The 19,420-nt window shown below is 39.1% G+C and overlaps 1 protein-coding gene across 4 annotated transcripts in view; it reads left to right on the top strand.

The window, feature by feature from the left end:
• The window catches only part of STXBP4 (syntaxin binding protein 4), a 165,937-nt gene that overhangs the window by 127,043 nt on the left and 19,474 nt on the right, over window positions 1-19,420 (top strand). For 2 of the 4 annotated variants that reach the window (XM_034641790.1, XM_019806273.2), the window contains exon 17: window positions 11,445-11,502. In XM_034641790.1, the coding sequence (XP_034497681.1) occupies window positions 11,445-11,502 (58 nt within the window). Of the gene's footprint in view, window positions 1-4,657; window positions 5,377-11,444; window positions 11,503-14,292; window positions 14,351-19,420 lie in introns of those variants that run through there. The other 2 variants (XM_034641789.1, XM_019806274.2) reach the window with 2 other exon arrangements.

Here is a 19,420-nt window from a genome sequence, read left to right as displayed (position 1 = left end):
GAGGCACTGTTCTGAATCTGGTCGCCATTCTACCACGCCTTGGGTAGTAAGCACTCAACAAATAGGAGTAGAAAAGGTGTTGAGCGAACTTTCTGGCAGATCCAATGTCTGGGCATTTAAGGAGCCAACAGCCTACTATGATTACTTGGAGGTTACCATGCTGGACAAGTTCTGAGGGAGATTTAGACTGGCTCTACCAGCTTGCTCTACCAGCTTGCATGAGATTCCAAATCAGATGGAAAGATGGAATCTGGAGGTTTGAGGCCACCATATCCAAACCCACTTTACCTGCCAAACTTAACTATGCTTAAATTTAACCTGCCCCAGTCCCTGTTATATATTCTCTCCCCCCTACCCTTTTTTTTTTTAATGTAGTCTGTAATTATACACACAACTATAAGATTTCGTAACCAATTTTGTTAGGAGAAGTGAGCATTTTTTTTATCTCTTTATCATCTTTTCCTGCCCTCTGCCTTCTCATTCTCTTGTTTCCTTCCTTCTCTTTTTCTACCCCTTTCTCTTCTCCTATTACTTTCTTTCCCTGACTACAGGATAAAGGACAAAACTGTTTTTTTCGTTTTCTGGACTTATTGGGGAGAAAAGTTTATAATCCCATGACTAATTTAAATTGTAGATTACTTTGATATTTTACACATCTTCTTTAAAAATAAAACTGAGATTAGTTATGAAGTTCTTTTAATTTGTATGTGTTTTTTTATATATTCTTGTCCGTGACATTTCCCTTTCTGGGGACAAAAAAGTGTCACACCTCTGATTTAGACATTAAATGAAATAAAATGAGCATTGTGGTAGACAGAATTTAAAGATGTCCCCTCAAATTCCTGGCCACTGGTATATATATATATAAACTTTCTACCAGGTATTCAACCAAATACTAATCTAGGTGCTGCTGTGAAGATTTTGCCTATATAATTAGTTGACCGTAAAACAGGGAGATTATCCAGGAAGGCCTAATCACTCAAGCCTTTTAAATCTGAGTCCAGGAATCAAAGACAGAGATGTCAGATTGAAAGCATGAGAAAGATGCTACATGCTATTGCTAGCTTGAAGATGGAGGGGGTCACATGGCAAGGAATGCCAGCTACATCTAAACTGAGAGCAGCCCCCAACTAACATCCCACAGGAGAATGGGGACTTTAGTCCTACAGCTTGAAAGGAACTGAATTCTGCCAATAACAAAAATGAATTTGGAAGCAAATTTTCCCCCAGAACTCACCTCAGCTGACACCTTATTTCAGATTTCGGAGAACCCACGCACGCCGTGCCAGGCTTGCAACCTGCAGGACTGTGGGCTAATAAGTGGGTATTGTCTTAGGCTGCTAAGTTTATAAGAAAATGTGTGCAACCATGAACATATGTTTTCTTGAAAGCTCACTTCCAAAATACATAATTTCTAGAATTCTGGTATTCTGGTATGGGATACTTTTATAAATATGTGATGGTAATAGAATGCTAATGACATTCCATTCATGTACTCGTGAATCACCTTAAGAGGTATACTAATTTCTCTGTCGGTTTGAATCTAGCATTTTGACCTCGTTAATTAAGATCAGTTAACAAACTGCTCTTCCTGTTTTCTTAGGAAGTCTGTCTGCCTATTATTCTCAGGCAACCTCCTAGTTGCAGGCAAATAGTGGTGTCTATTTTGGACTACCCAACATACTGCCGTTAGTCTTAACCAGTAAATACCAAGCTTCCTTGACAGCAGCTTTACCACCTCTAGTCACTAAATCAGTTTTCCTGAATGGTGTAGAAAAAAGAAGTGCGATTCATTTTTTTCCCTGTTCTAGTAGATCTGTTAATTCATGTTCAGCCTCCATTAACCTCTTAATATGTTTATGACTCTAATAACAGCAGTGCTTTAAGGAAATCCTGTTTCTCTTCATACAGTAAAAGGAATTAGGAACCCCCCCACACACACACACATGCACATACATCGTCTCTTTAGACTGATTATACAAAGAGAGATCTCACACTCTAGTGAGGATAGCTTCAGCAAGTTTTGTGCTGAGTTACATTAGTGCACAGAACGAAGTCCATTGTATGTCATTGATTTTAAGCAAAAGAAACCTTAAACCAGATCATTCCCCCAGCATTGTGTAAATGCCCAGAGATAATTGCCAGTAGAATCCCACATTCTCATCTACAGTCTGGGTCATGAAATGAGAGTTAGCAACGTAAGAACATTTAAACTGGCTTCTCAAATATCTGGACCCCATGATCTTAACTGGAAATGAAAGACTTCCAACTATAAAAATACTGAGTTTGCATCTGTCAGGAAGAGAAATGTAGAAAATGAATATTAGCTTTTTTCATCCTATTAAGTGGATATTAGTGTATTATTTATTTGACCAGAAGTGATGAACAGGGTTAAGAGGACAATGAACCACCAAATAACTTCTAGAGATATTTTTACCGTGTTGTTCATTTAATATGTTACAGCTTTTTAACTTGCTCAATGAGTGACTTCTAACTAGAAATAACATACCTAATTATGTTAGCATTTCAACTTCTGAATTTGAGATACACAAATATAGAAACATATAAAAATCTGTCCACATTATATTTGTCATTTGCTTTTTTTTTTTCTTTGCTTGTTTAAATGATGTATGTAACCATGTGGTAAAAACTCAAGCCACGGGTCTAAAATTATGTCTGTTTACAGTTTATGCAAGTCTAATTTCAAGGAGTGTTTAAAGCACAATTCAGGAAATCTACATAGTTTTTAAAGAGATTATTTCCTTAGAAATTATTTTTATTTTTAAAATACTGCATTATTTGGCTATTTTTAGATTACAATCATCTCTCAGTATAATAGATTCCTTTTTTTATAGTAAAATTAGCTGGTAGTTCTTTTAAAATTGGCACTGCGATTCAGACCTACAAATTAACTTGTACAATTGTAAATCTAACATAAAATGTCCCTAAAATAGACTGCTTTGTGTTCAAGCCTAAAAATTATTTCAGTTCCTTTCAAAAGAGTATTTCTCTGGGTAATAATGCAGAAATTGAGATATGAGAGTTTTGTTTTCTTTTTTCTTCTTCTTTTTTTTTTGTTATTGTTGTTGTTCAAAAGGTTAAGGCAAAGGTGTTATTTGACCCTTTTGGAATATTGATCATTGGCAGTGCACCCAGGAGTTAGGGAAGCGGAAGCCATGCAGCACTGATTAAAAGCAGAGGCTATAGCTCCAAATTGCTCAGGTTCAAACTGTAACGGCACCGTTTATTAGCACTGTGACAACAGGCAAGCTCCTTAAGCCTCTGTGCCCCCCTCAGTTTTCTCCTGTCAAGTAAGGTCAATAGTAGCACCAAGCGCCAAGGGTCGTTATGAGGAGACAATGAGTTAATGTTTATGAGACGCCTGGAAAAATGTCAAGTACATAGAAAGCTCTATGTAAACATTTGACAAATACACCGTTTACTGTTAGGGCAGGGATTCTCCACATCATCAGACGAGGCTGGTATCAGTTTCATGTTATCGCCTAATGGACAAAAATGGTAGTTCCGTCCTTTGATTTTTGGAACTTTCTGTCCATTAGGACTAAGGAACTAAGAGATGGGCTCCCCAGTGGTTATATTGGAACAGGCTGCTACTTTTATGTGCTGTCAAACGTGGCCATTATTAAAAATCAAAATATTTAAACTGTAAATTAAATTATGCTAAAACAATAATAAATACTCAGAACTCACCACTTCCTCATCCTTTTCCTACACTGTACTATTATCTTTGTTCTTATTTATGTCTGTTACACTAGGGAACGTGACACATTGGTGTACCACTTGTCATTGATTCCCAACCCTATAGTCAGTGACATCACATTAGTAGCTTGAAATCAGTCATGGTAGGAGTAATTACACTACAGAAATCAGCAAATGCTACAAATGAAAGCTCCCCCACCCCACCCCCTCAAGAGCTGGTTGTCAAATATTTACCATCATACCACGCAATGGTTATCATGGGTGAAATAGAGACTGTATCGTTTCCTGTATTAAGAAGAGGATTGTAAAAAACTATACCTACACCTTAGTAGAGATTTCCCCTGTGGATAATTTAAATACTTATTTTTTGTATTAAGCATCCATTACTCTATATATCTCTAGAACCATAGCTCTGAAGAATGAGCTGTTATTTTCATTGCTATGACTAATAATGGTCTCCTTTTGTATATCATTGTTTAGTTTATATTATCTAATCAGAGTCTCATGATAACCCCTAGGCGAGACAACAGCTATTAATCACTACTGTATACTGTGGATGAGAAAGTTGAGACTCCGCAAGATTATTAATTTTCCATGGTTATTCAACTTGTAATTAAAGAACATTACGTATAGGTTTGGATTTTCCGACTGCAAATCAAGTGAAACTTCTACTATGTGATGATTGTGATATTCTTTAGGAAAACCTTATTGTGAGTTAGAAACCTGTCTCTCTTTCAACTTTTCTCTTTTCCCTTCCCTTCCCCCACCTCCTTCCCTCACCCTCTGCTTCTCTTGCTCTCTTCCTCTCAAGATAACAGATCCTAGAAGTAAGATGTATTTGAACTTTTATAACAATTACACTAGCAAGTGTTTTTTAAGTAAATTTGACTCTCTTTGAGTTCTGGGATTGATGGTATTGTCTTTATTTTATTCACAGAATTCTCATTCTCCAGTTTGCCCATCCCAGCTCCTGCCATCATCGTCCATGTGAAGCCACCACATTTACTCTTCTGTTATTTTGTCCACTGCCCATTGTTTCCCACTTTATTGTGTTCCTTCACTTTCACCAAGAACCTTGGCATCGACAGATAGTGGTTCAAACTCCCTGCTCTCCCACTCAAACCTCCCATTTTTCCAGTTCATTACATGCTCTGTGGTCCTCAGTCAGACATTCTACTAATTTTCTCTATCCTTCAGCCTCCACTGTAGTTTTTACTTGTCTTCTCATTCAGTTTATAGTCTGAGGCCCATTATTTCAATCATTCTTCCAAATACCTTCAATTCACTTGGCCCTCTGTCCTTCTGTCATGCTATTTCACAAGACTCCAGGCCTCACAAGCTCAATCATCGACCTTCTGCACGATGTACATAAGTAATGAGCGTTGCTGTAGGTTATACCACCATAATTCACTAGATCCCACTAGATCTTTTACTGTACAATCGTAATTATTTTAAAGTCCAATATTTTATCTGTCCCTGGATCTAGTTCTGTTGGTAGTTTTATCTTTTGACAATGATCTCTATTTTTTCCTCTTGTTTTTTCCTGTGTCTCATAACTTTGATTCAGTGTCATACATTGAATGTACAAAACCACAGACACTGGGATAAATATTATTTAAGCCCAGAAGTAGGCCTGTCTCATCTCTGTCAGGCCATTAGCGTGGCAGGTGGTGGTAGTGGGGGAGGGTGGGGCATTAAGTCTCATTTGTAGGCAAGCTGGGTTTACATTTCGTTTCTAGCATTAATGAGTTTAGAGTCATAGGGTGGTTGTCTGCCATTCCCTTGTGCTTATGTAAGGTCCGGAATGCTGGGGGGTTTTTTCAGTGTTCCTTCTCCATCCCCAGCTGGGAGACAGTAGGCTCTACACACATCACGGTGGATGTGTATGTTTGATGTTGCTCCCTTGCCCACCCCAACAAGTAAATGGCTCTTGTTTTTTGCTCAGTGCAAGGTTAGAGGTGGATGTGGGGAGTAAGGGTTGGGGAGAGGCTCTTGGTTTTCCTATTCCAATCTCTGGTTTAGCAGGCCCTGTGCCCAAGTCACAGGGCAAGGGCTTTCTCAGGCCATTAGCGTGGCCATTAGCGTGGCAGGTGGTGGTAGTGGGGGAGGGTGGGGCATTAAGTCTCATTTGTAGGCAAGCTGGGTTTACATTTCGTTTCTAGCATTACAATGAGTTTAGAGTCATAGGGTGGTTGTCTGCCATTCCCTTGTGCTTATGTAAGGTCCGGAATGCTGGGGGGTTTTTTCAGTGTTCCTTCTCCATCCCCAGCTGGGAGACAGTAGGCTCTACACACATCACGGTGGATGTGTATGTTTGATGTTGCTCCCTTGCCCACCCCAACAAGTAAATGGCTCTTGTTTTTTGCTCAGTGCAAGGTTAGAGGTGGATGTTGGGGAGTAAGGGTTGGGGAGAGGCTCTTGGTTTTCCTATTCCAATCTCTGGTTTAGCAGGCCCTGTGCCCAAGTCACAGGGCAAGGGCTTTCTCAGCCATCCTGTCCCTCCCCAGTGGCAGACAGCCCTACCTCCTACTTAGTGCTCAAGTCTGTTTCCTGCCTCTCTCCTTGTGGAAGTTAGACTCTGTTTTCTATCATTGTGGAATCTGGATTTGAAAGGTCTCCTGCCCTTGCCCCTCCAGTGACTTAGTATTGGTAAAAGATAAAGACATCAGGTTTTCTATAACTCTCTGCCCCCCACCAGGGCAAATAAGATTTTCCTGGAGTCTGGGCAGGGTTTGAGGGTGTGACAGTTTCTGTCCCCCAGGAACAGATGACTTTTTTTTTTTTAAGATTTTATTTATTTATTTGACAGAGACATAGCAAGAAAGGGAACACAAGCAGGGGTAATGGGAGAGGGAGAAGCAGGCTTCCTGCTGAGCAGGGAGCCTGATGCGGGGCTCAATCCCAGGACCCTGGGACCATGACCTGAGCCTCAGGCAGACGCTTAATAAACGAGCCACCCAGACACTCCAGGAACAGATGACTTTTGTTTCATGTCACTCAGTGTCCTGTCCAGGGTGGGGAGTGTCTCTTGCTTTTCCCCAGCCACAGCCAGCTATTCCTTCATATCAGAGAGGGTTGAGGGCTCTGCAGTTTTGTGCCTGTCCCCTATAGCAGTTGACCACCATCTGGTACTCATGCAGGGCCCAGAACAGGTACACCTGCTCCCCCCTCAAAACTTTGCAGGTTTTGCATGAGCTTTCACCACCTGGGGGGCTCTCTCGGGTCTCCTGCCCACCCCCAATCTTTCTCATAAGCAAGGAGCTGTTTAGAGAGAGTAGATTCTCCCTGGGGAGGGCAGGGAGCTCCCAGGAATGCTAAAAACTATCATGCTAGCCCACAATCAGACCTTACAAATTTGTTATAATTTTAGATGTTTTCTTCTTACCCACTTTTATGGCAACATTTTTTACTGCACTCTACCAGGAGAGAAGAGTTAATGTGCCCCATCTTTTCTTGGGGGAGCTCATCACTCTTTGGAATTCAGTTCACCTCAGGGTCAGCTCAGGTGAGGAACTCAGTCTCTAAGGGACTCAAAAAAAAATTATTATATTTTTTAGGTTGTACAGCTTTTCCCCACATATGGTGGGAGCAAAATTCTTTGCAGTTTTCCTCATCTTAATGAGAAGCAGATCTCCTGCTTCTTTTTTAAGAAACTTTCAAACAATTTTAACATGCCCTGCAAAACCCTGCACAGTCATATTTGCTTATCTGTCCAGCCAAATCATGTATCATTCTCCCTTCATTCACTATGCTCCAGCAACAGTGATCTCCCAGTTCCTCAAATGTGCCAGGTTTTTCCCATCCCCAGAGCACATGCTGTTTGCTCAGCCTAGAGTATTCTTCCCCATGTCCATACCTCCTTAACTGCAGTTCCTCCAGAGATCCTTTATCCCACACCCCATACCCAAATTAGTACATAAATTACTTCCTCATTCTTTTTCACAGCTGGACAATATCCCATTATCTGGATATGTTGTCTCCAGTCAGTCCCCATTGGTGGTTATTTAAATTATTGCCTATCCTTTTTTTTTTTAACTGTTAATAATCTTGTATAGAAAACATATCTGTGGCCTAAATTCCTAGAAGAATTGCTGGGTTAAATGGTACATGGAGACAGTGAGGATAGCGCTTAAGAGTCTGGGCTGTGCCATCCGCCAGTTTTGTAACTTGGGCAAATGATTTCACCTTTCTGCGCCTCAGATCCCTTATTTGTAAAGTGGGGATGATAGCAGTACCTCTTAGAATTGCCGTGAAGCCTGACGGAGTTGGTACATGTGTAGTACTTGGAACAGTGTCTAGCACATAACCACTCAGTAAATGTCAATTGTTATTATTAGCATTTAAGATTTTACATAGATATTGACAAGTTCCCATAAATATGTTATCAATTTATGCTCCCATCAGTATGGGAATGACTATCTCTTCACACTCTCAACACACTGTCTTATTAAACAACTTTTTAATCTTTGCTAACATGATATACATGGCATCTCATAATAGTTTAATTTGTATGTGTCTCGTTAGTAGTGAAGTTAAGCATATTTTCATGTGTTTAAGTGCATTTGTCTTTTCTGTGTCCTGAAGGTTCAGCATGTTCCCTAGACTCCTATTTGTCATTGGTCTTGTTCTTACTGATTTGTAGTTCTTTGTGTGTTCAGGGATTTAGCCTTTGTCTGTGCTGTAAGTTATTCTTTAACAGTATTCAACACTTTTCTATCATTGTACTTATTTCTATTTTTAACGATGGCTTTCTTTATGATTGTGTTTTAAGGTTCCATAGACCAAGGTCCATGTTTATTTGCTCATCATTGCATATTGAGTACAAAGTAAAATACTGAACATGTAATAAATAATTAATACGTATTTGATAAATGGGCCAAATACGACAAAGAGAATCTTGTTACCTAAATAGATTGGAAAATGGAAGGAAACTAGTTTGTACAAAAACATGATGAATTTAGTTTTGGATATGTTGAGCTTTAGGTGACAGCTAAATATGTATGATACTCTTACTTTGGCAAGATACTCGTGAAGATTTTGGAGTCATCCCCATGAAGTGGTTGATTGGAAACAGATGATCTCTGATGGAAAGAATGTTATGTGAGAGTCTATAGATAAACACTTCCAATCAGAAACAATTTCAAGTGATTATGGTTGTCATAATAGTTTTAAGACAGATATGAAATGAAAAGGAAAAATAGAAACATTATATATTTACAAGAATAAAGCAAGTAAGGAATGGAGAAAAATTTGAATGCCTTGGAATAATAATGATTCTTGAAAACTGTTTAGATCATGTTATAATTTTGCCCAAATCACTTATTGTGAAGAAATGAAATCATTTACTAATGGAAAACTGAGTCTATTGTAAGCATATAAGCTTATGGAAATCGAAAGTGCTCTTTTTGTATAAAGTAAGGTACTTGGTTTATCAGTATTGTGTTTTTCAGTTTATAATTGGACAGTGATTGTGTTTTCTAGTACTGAACTATCACTGAGAGATTAATACTATCAATTTAGTCTCCAGTTCTGTTTTTCAGATTATAGTAGCTGCATGAAAAAGAAGAAACCACTCGGTCTTATAGAAAGAAATGCTAATTTTTTTCAGAACAGAGAATTTATCCTGAAACAAGCTGTGCACATTATTTAACACAAAAGAATCATCTTTATGTCTACAGTCATTCATTAACCATATTGACTAAGATGGATATGGATTAGTACTTTTAATAAGTCTGTTGTAAAGTTATAGTCCTTGTTTGATAATTGTAAGAAAATAATGAGGGGATGCTTGGGTGGCTCAGTCAGTTAAGCGTCTACCTTTGGCTCAGGTTATGATCCCGGGGTCCCGGGATCGAGTCCCACATCGGGCTCCTTGCTCAGCGGGGAGCCTGCTTCTCACTCTGCCTGCCTCTCCCCCTGCTCATGCTCTCTCTCCAACAAATAAATAAATAAAATATTTTTTAAAAAAGAAGAAGAAGAAGAAATCAGGGCAGGAATTCTACTCTGATGGCACAGAGAATGTGTGGTACACCAATGTCAATCTCAATTTTTAAATGATGCTGTGGATTAAAAGATACTAAAGTGTACATTTTTTCTCCTTTTCATGAAAAAAAATCTGTGACTTAAAGTCTAGAAGTATAGCTATGATGGTGGGACAAACAAATCATTTGGATGAAAACCTTAGTCACATTAGAATGACTTTCTACCTAACTTTTAGCCATCTCTTTGCCTTAGTGACTAGATATTCTAGTATTTCCAAGCATTTTTATCATGAAAGCAAGATTCATCTGTGCTGTCATGACATTCTTCCCTGCAGGCAAGGTGGTTGTCAGTGATCAATAAAATGATCTGTCACAAAAACGCAGAAAGTGTGAAAAAACAAAATAATTCTCCTTGAACTGGTATAGCAGGAGTTGATCACGGGCATGTGCTCCTGTAAGAGCCAGTCATTCACTTATGCTAACTTCCCGGAGAGCAAAGAAACTCCTAGGTGGCCTGTGTTCATCGACAAAGGAAGCAGTTACAGAATTTTTAGCCAAGATCTTATTTTATACAACTTGTGTTAATGGACTGGAGGTAGATCTAAAATAAAGCTTTTCTTGTTTTTCTTAATTATAAAAACATCTTCAGAACTGTTCTCAAAGAATATTCTTGAAAAAGTGAATGGTGAGAGCATAAGGTTTTATTTCATTCAAATAGTTACTGTTTGTTCTGCCTCATGCTGAGACGTAGGGGAATGGAAGTCAGTGGTCTATTGTGGTAGCTCAGTTACTTTCCAAAGAAGTAGACTACCTGAGCATGGAGTCTGTTCTTTAGCGCATTAGTGTATATTACACCCATCAGTGGAGCCATGACAAGCCAGGATCAAAGGACTGATCCAGAAGGTCAATTAAAATCCTCAGTAGCATGCAGGGATATAGCAGAGGGATAGAAACTGTTGTACTCTAGAAGGGTACCATCCATAGGTGGAATATAAAAGAATGTGGCTACTCAAGATGGGCCTGTTCTCTTGATATGAGGACACAAATGTACTCATTTACAGAAATACGGCCAAATAATTTCTTGCTTACTTCAATCTGCATTTCTTTATAGCTCACTAACTACTCTCAATCCCATTACAGAAATGAAAGCTAAGTTTAGCAAATTGTTTGGCCGTTTATGTTTAGTGCACAAAATTCTTAATTAACAAAATAAAATACCACAATCCGTTGTAAATCACTTTGCTAAACTTTCAGGCTTCACAAGGAATTTGGTCTTGTCCAGAAGCTACTTTCAAGCCCCTGCTGATCTGGCACTCATGCACCAATTCCCTGTAGAGCTGAGTGAACGATTGTAAAGGGAGCCAATTAAGGAAACTTTGAGCCAGAATAGACAAGCAGGGGCCATCTTGTCCATCCTTCTGCCTTCGGGCAAAAACCATCCCCTGCACCAAAAATTTTTTCTTGAATCCTGCTGACAAAAATGCTCACCCCATGTAAATGACAAGTCATAATCCAGTTAATGCAACTAAAGCAGATTGTTAACTGTTCGAGACTTATTTATTGTGTTCCAAAGATGCTGAATCTGAAAGCTCATCTGAATTGTTTTAATTTCTCCCTTCGAGAAAATTATTTTGTACAAGAAACGTACTCAAATAATTGTAAAGATGTGAGAAGTGTGCATCCAGGAAATAAAGTTATCTTTATCATCTTATTAAATGTATTTTTGGTTTCCCTTCACTCTAGATCTACCTTATGGGTGGGAGGAAGCTTACACAGCAGATGGAATCAAGTACTTCATCAAGTAAGTACAAGCATCTCAACCAAGTAAGCAATTTCCTTCACATCTGGAGAGGACCTGGAAGCTGCAGAATAATCAGCAAAACCAAGAAACCCTCTTGGAGGTTACAAAAATTAGTAACAAGAAATGAAGCCTCACCATTTTCATTTCATGTGATTTAAATGCTAATATCAGATATCGTTTAGGGGGGGAAAACTAGTAATTATTTCAAGGGAAACAGCAAAAAGTTGGAACAAGATCATAATTTGAACTTAAATGTTGGCTGCCTGAATTCACTTCTGGCTAAAAGTATTAATAGTTAAGAGAAGTTAGTAGCTAATGGAAAAAATCGACTTTGTATGTCTTAACACTTCTTAATATAATAATACTAATAATAATCAGCATTTTTAATGCTTTATAGTATACATAGTTCATTCATTCTGCAAATGTATTTTGAGCATTTGCTATGTGCCAGGCAATGTTCCATGCCTTGGAGATTCAGTAGTGAAATATACAGACTAGTTCTCTGATGTCATGGAATTTATATAATAGTGAAGAAAGACAGTGAATAACTAACAAGATAAACAAGGCATAATATGAACAAACCATATCTCAATGGATTCTCAGAACACCTTTTGAGGTATGTATGCCTTATTTTCGCTGTTTTATGGATGAAGAACATAAGAGCTTACAGCAGTTACCCAAAAATCCACAGCTACTAAATTACCAAACCAGAGTAGAATCAAAGTCTTTCGACTCCAGGATTCTACTATACCAGACTGCCAATGATAGAGACCTGTCTTTGAAAGCCTCAATAGTAATAGATATTCTAGCTGCTGAACTGGTTAGTTTTACCCTGGACAAAGTAGACTGATCTACTTCCACTCTGTTCTGGGCAGCTCCTTTCATGTCGGAGTTGACCTTATGAGAACACAAAATGGGAATCCCAACGACTCTTGAGACCTAAAAAACTCCTTTTGGTGTCCTTTCTAGCAATGTATTCTTATTATACATTTGGAGAGGAAAGAGGAGATGCATCCTTGATGTCCTTTCAGGTGTACAAGTATTTTTCAAAACAGTATCCAAATTCTGGATTCCCAAGCTCTGTCACTTTACACGGGTTCCTATTTCCCTCTTCACTTCAGTTTTTTCATCATAAAATAAGGGAAGTATTGCCTACTTCATAGAGTTGTTAAATGTTAAGCTTTAGCACAGAAATTTGAAACTTTGCCCATAATCATTGTTAATTCACAATATGGAGAAGCCCATAATGGTTGGGGGTGGGGCGGGGAGAAACATGAAAAATCATATGACCATTGAAAACAGTGAGAATTCAAAAGCTTCATATTTTAAAAGATTTAAGAGAAAAAACTAGGGATAAACCTGGCAAAGTGTTTTTGTGATGTATTTTTTTCTTGTGGTCTCTAGCAAAAAGTAATAAAACAAAGACATAGTTTATAATGTATAGAGAAAGGGACTTTTGGAATAGAGGACCCAGGAATCCCATGCACGGATTACGTTTAGCACCATACTGTTCACTTCCAGAATCATGTCTCTTCTGGAAAGAAAGTTGTGCCCTAATATGCTGGATTAACCTTGTTGAATTCCTGGAAGATTTGAATCATGATATTGTAGAGATGGCAGGAAAATGAAAAGCCACATTCACATTTTCATTGGGTTTTTTCCTCATACTAACTTTGTAATGATTAAGGGAAGAGATGTAGGGGAGATGAGCATTTATTTTTTTCAAAATATTTTATTTATTTATTTATTTATTTATTTATTTATTTATTTATTATTTTGAGAGAGAGAGCACGTGAGCAAGGGGAGGGGCAGAGGGAAAGAATCTCAAGCAGACTCCCTACTGAATGCCAAGCCTGATGGAGGGCTCAGTGTCATGACCCCGAGTTCATGATCTAAGTCGAAATCAAGAGCCAGACCCTTAACGGACTGAGCCACCCAGGCACCCCGAAAATGAGCATTTATTGAGCACAACCTGATGCTCAGTGACCAGACACGTGTGAGGTGTATTTTTCTATGCGTTGTATCATTTAATTCTCCCAACAGTGTGTAATATGGACACCACTTTGCTCTTATTAGGGTGGTATTACGATGGTGGTGAGTTGCATCCTGCCTTTAGCCATGCCTGTCTCCTAGAAAGTCCCCAAAAGAAATGCCTAATCAAAGGAAGGCAAACTAGCATTCAATTATTTACTGGGGTTCTGGTTCAGAGGCCTTTGAAAAATACCAGTAAATGAGTCTGGACCCTGTGGGGACTCCTTAGCCTCAGCCAGCTGTCAGTATATCCTAACCCAAAGCTGAGTGTCAGTTGCCTAACTAGTGCCATGGGAAGAAAGGATACCAAGGGCACAGTCACTGATCACCAAAGACAAGGAGGGAGCGAGAGATGGCCAATCAAAGGGTGAGTGTTTCCCACTGCCTGGTACCCAGCTGGCTTAAGCCGCTGTGTCTAGCAGACAAGAACAATAGTCTTGGGCTGTGCTCCTCACGAGGAAGAGTAGCATCCAAGGAGGGGAGACAAGAGAAAGAATAAACAAGCTATTTGCCCTGAGGTCTAACTCACAGTCCTGTGGAAGGACCAGAAACAGACACTACATAAATGTAGTCTATTCTAGCATAGAAAATATGTCCCTTAAACCTAAACCTAAGTATATTCCTTAAACCTGTCTTTTGGAAGCCCATCAATTCTCTTCCTGGACCTTCATCTTGACTTATAAAAAAGCAGAAAAGAGATGATAAGATAGATTTGTTGCTCAAAGGGCAATGATGGGGATCATTGTGTCACCATTACAGCTGGAGAAATTTTGTGGAAAAGAGGCTAACTTTGTCAAGGCCATACAGCAGAGCCAAGGTACGTAAAGCCAGTCCCCAACACACACACACACGCACGCACGCACGCACAAAACACACACCCATGCTTTACCACCTCCACCTCCTTATTTGAGTGTAGTATGTTTCCATGTGACAAGAAAGATATTTTACACAAATTTTGATGTAGGGAGAGCTCCATACTTTATCCATTTTTAAAAACTTTTTCATTCTTATTTTTTGTATTATGTTCAATTAGCCACTGTATAGTACATCATTAGTTTTTCATGTAGTGTTCAGTGATTCCTTACGTGTAACACCCAGTTCTCATCACAACATGTGCCCTCCTTAATACCCATCACCCTGTTACCCTCCACCCCACTCCCTTCTGAAATCCTCAGTCTGTTTCCTGGGGTCCATAGGCTGTCATGGTTCATCTCCCTTTCTGATTTCTCCCCCTTCAGATTTCTCCCCCTTCCCCTATGGTCCTCCATGCTGTTGCTTACGTTCCATGTATGAGTGAAACCATATGATAATTGTCTTTCTCTGCTTGACTTACTTCACTTAGCATAATTATCCATTTTTAAATAGCAGAATAGAAACTTAGTTCTAAGAAAAATTAGTTATCTCCTGGAGATTAGAAAGGCCAAATAGTAAAGATAAGAAAAGCTAACACTGTACCAGTGCTTCTTTTACTCAGCCTCATGGAGGAACAGGCTGCTTGCCCGAGTTAGGTTTTTCTGCTAGAAGTTAACCCCATTCAGGCACCAACATTTATTTTAGCACAACCTTCTTCATCAAAGTTTTACTTAAATAAGTGTTACATACTTCCCTGCCTTCTTACAATGAGGCCACTGAACAAAGTCTTTATGAATGTCAATCTTATGCATAATAGAGTTCTGCAGGGGGATGTTAAGCTATATAAACTTGGGACCCAGCTGTCATCTCTTGTGGCTTTCAGTGTGCCTAGCCATCCCCTTATCCTCATTCTCCTTTTTTATCTTTTACACACCTCACCCTCTTCCCCAGTTTCCCACCTGAGGAGAACAGGGTGACAGATCATAAAGCTAATTTGAATTGCTTGTCAATAGCTCTTGGGTGTGGGCCTACAGGGGCTTGTGTGAGTCAAGTGTAGGAGTTCTGGTGAGGTGGATCTAATTATAGGAAAGCCATCTGATGGAGGGAAAGAAGAACCTGAGCTTTAGATTTGGAGAAACTTGGGTCCAAATGCTGGTGTCTCCATAGGATAGCTGAATGACCTCAGGCATATTGATTAAGCTCTCTGAGCTTTAATTCTCCATATTTACAGAATGGAAAGAATATTAGCACTTTGTAGGGTTCTCGTCCAGAATGAATGAGCTTATGTATGTGAAAAGCCTATCATAGCACCTGACCCAAAGTACACACTTCCAGCCGAGTTTAGCCCTCCTCACTCCCTCCCCTCACTCTTAACATTCTGGTGGGAGTAACTTCCTGCCTCTTAGCTGCTGGGTTCAGATAGGCAATGTTGCCACATCTGTAATGGCTGCATACTCAAGCATCCATTGTGTGTCCTTCTTGGAACTATGTAGCTTGTTTGTCTTATTTTTCCATCTTCATCCTCCCATTTACCCCAGCTGAAATTTTCAGCCTGGATAGCCTTAGCTTTTGAGGCAGGAGTAGTTCATTTACCAGGTAAATGTACTTTGGAGGCAGGAAATAGCAAGTAATGAACTCAGGTCATTGCCTCTCTCACCTTTACTTAAAAAGAACAGGTTGAAATTGCCCTTCCAGGACACGAGAGGAGATGATGGTCTGTATACATATAATCTCTTCCCTGAAATTGACACATGTCACTGTCTTCCTGGAAATTGAATTGTTCCATCTGATGGAAGCCAAGCCTCGGGCAAAGGAATAACTGTCAGTGCTGTCCCCAGAATGCCCAGACGAATATAGTCCTCATTGAATATTCCTGCACATGTCCATTGCACACCTCTTAATACTTTGTAGTCATCTATTTAAGTTCTGATGCAAGAGAAGAAAACATTTTATCTGCTATAAACAATTTAATCAAAATGTTGGCATTGCTAGAGCCAGCGTTTCACAGAACTAACAAACGTGTTTGTCTGTATATGTATGTGTGTGGATATAGCAATATGTGTATGTGATATGCATATAGACAGGGCTTGCTTCACTTGTGTGCTATATATATGCACATACCAGTGCATTCAAGGGAAAACTTTCATATTTTCTCCTTAGAGAGTTGCAGCATTCTTAAATTTAATGACAAACGTCAGCTATCTTGATGGTGCAGTGATGAAATTATCTGATTAACTTAACCATTTTCCCACCCTGTTGCTTCCCTTTGAAAGTTGTATACTGTTATAGATTTATAGTAGTCCTTTGATATGATTCTACTGTAAAATGTGTTACAAAATTTAACAAAATTATTATGAGAGTTATGTTTGATAGTAAAACTAAATTTTTACAAATTAGACATTACTGCTACATGGCTTTCATTGTGTTCTTTTCTTTTTCTATTGAAAAATTCAGATTCACTGTGATTGATGATCATAATTGTGTTAATCCCATTGCCACATGATAAATTTCTCCCAAATTTTGCAGCTTAAAACAGTAAACATTTTCTCATCCAGGGGGTCAAGAATCCAGGTGTGGTTTTACTGGATCATTCTGGCTCTTTCTCTCTGGGTTTCCCACGAAGTTGTGATCAAGCTATTAGCCAAGGCTAGGGACTGAAGAGTGCCTTAGTGGGGCTGGTATGTTTGTTCCAAGCTCACATGTCTGACTGTTGGCAGGAGGCTTCAGTTCCTCACCAAAACATGGACCCTTCTCCATAGGGCTGCACACAACAAGACATTGGGGTTCCCCAAAATAAGAGACAAGAGAAAGAGTGAGAGCAAGAGAAATATGAAGACAAAAGCTACAATGTCTTTATAACCAATCTCAAAAGTGAGTGATATACCATCACTCCTGCCATATGCTATTGGTCACACAGACCAACCCTGGTATAGTATAGAAGAGTATGAATGCCAGAAGGTGAGGATCACTGGGACCTGTCTTAGAGGATGACTACCACAGTGCTATTTCACAATATATGTAAAACATGTATTTTTACATACATATATACACACTATATACATATATATAATATATACATATATATACAAGACTATGTATAGTGATTAGTGAGTTTTCCAGTAGGTTTAATCATTTGTTTTTAAAAGTTACTTAAACTTGTAATTCTCCATGTGTTCATTTGTGTTGATACACCTTTAATGTGAGATCTCTCCTCGTCTTATGAAAACCTTGTCTCCATTACATAGGAAGAAGTATACTTACAACATTATAAATGCCTATCAGTAGAACCTAGGACGTCTGCAACTTCTGAATAAAACAAAAGTTTCAGTCTAGAGCAGGAAAGGCAAATAGATTTCAACTCACTGTCTCAAGCATGGTTTTGTGAAGTATACTGAGGCCATGTTCATCCTCAGTGATGTCTGATCAATTAGGTGTCTGCTGTGGGTTGCAGAGGGGAAGAGGAATAGGGGACACATGCCACATCTTTGCAATCTTTGGTCTTCCAGAGCATTTTGCTAATGCAGAAACTCTGCCAAGATGAGCAGTAGTATTACAAAGAGTAGGTTGAAAGAATGAAATAAACAATGACAAGCCACCCAAAGAAGCTCTTGTAAGATAGTTTTTTAAAAAAGCTTTGCCTTAATGACTCTAAAAGATAACTGATTTCTGGTAGGCATGGTTTTCTTCATTTCTCTCCAGTCAGAGAAATTAATGACCCTAAATGATTGTCTTCATTGACTTAAGGTAGGACATCCTATTAGGTTGTTCCCAGGTAGGAAAGAATGTGGATCATAACCTATATTTGAATAAGACTTTGCCATTGTCAGCCTACTGTATTAATTAAAGGCTTAAGTTACACTGTGTCCTCTCATTTACAAAATAAAACACACAAAAGAGAAAAATTGGAGGTTATGTTTTCTTACCCCCTAACTTTATTTTACAAGCAGAGCCTATGTTGGGTAATTCTAATGTAATTACAAATTAGGGAGATTGGAGGGGAGGGTGGAGAGGAGCGGATGGTTTCTGGATTGGGAATAATAAGCCGCTACTTTTGACTTTTCCTAAATCCTTGGCAGACTAGTTTAGCTGCACTTTAGTGGACACTATCAGGAGCCCTCCTTCTGAAGACCTCATTAATTTGGCTGCTTTGATTCATTTTGGGTGAGTTAAGAAATACCCATTCACAGACGAGTCCAAGGCTCACTTGATGAGGCATCAAGGCAATTTCTGTGCACCTAACTTCAGCTTAGATCAGGAGAGTGCATGTAAGCTCCTCACTGTCCTCTACGTGCATAAGAATCCTGAGCATTTCATTCTTCATGAGACTGTAACGAAGAAATCAAAAGATGGCTTGAAGGAGGAAATATTTTGTCTCCAAACACTTCTTAGTTATGAATAAATTGTATTAAAACCACTGGTTTGGATGTAACCATCTGTTTGACAGCTGGCTTAGAATATTCAGTAACTAGTACAGTGCCTGGTGTGTGTAGGGACTAAATAAATATTTATCAAATGCATGAAGACTGTCATTGCCAATTTGGGAAAGCAATTGGTGAGGAAAAAAAAATATGGACTCATAATGTCAGACAGACCTGGGTTCTAGTGTTTACGCACCACTTATGAGTGTGACCTTGGGTATAATTGATATGGTTTTCAATTGTCTGTACCCCCTTTTTTCATTCAAAAAGAAGGATAGTAGTTTATATCTCCTAGGCTTGTTTTGAGAATTGAATAAAATAAGGGGGGGAGGGGTAAAGCCCCTGGCAAAATACCTGGCACCTGGTGAGCCTTGAACAGAGGTTAGTTCTCCCTCCCCTCCTTCATTTTATAGTACTGCTATTGGACAGTGGAGGGGCTGTAAATGACAACATTTGCACAGCTGCAAATAGAAACCACTAGCCAAAACCTGCACTTATGCTGCTATCTGGCCAGTCAGAAGCCCTGTGACAGGAGCCGAGAGGTTGCATTGCTCAGGAGCCTGAGACAGCTAGCTCTGGATTTTCTATAAATACCTACGAAGGGGTGTAGCGTACGA

This window comes from Ailuropoda melanoleuca, chromosome 13 (genome assembly GCF_002007445.2).
Source record: "Ailuropoda melanoleuca isolate Jingjing chromosome 13, ASM200744v2, whole genome shotgun sequence".
Lineage (NCBI taxonomy): Eukaryota > Metazoa > Chordata > Mammalia > Carnivora > Ursidae > Ailuropoda > Ailuropoda melanoleuca.
This window is presented reverse-complemented; position numbering and strand designations above follow the sequence as displayed.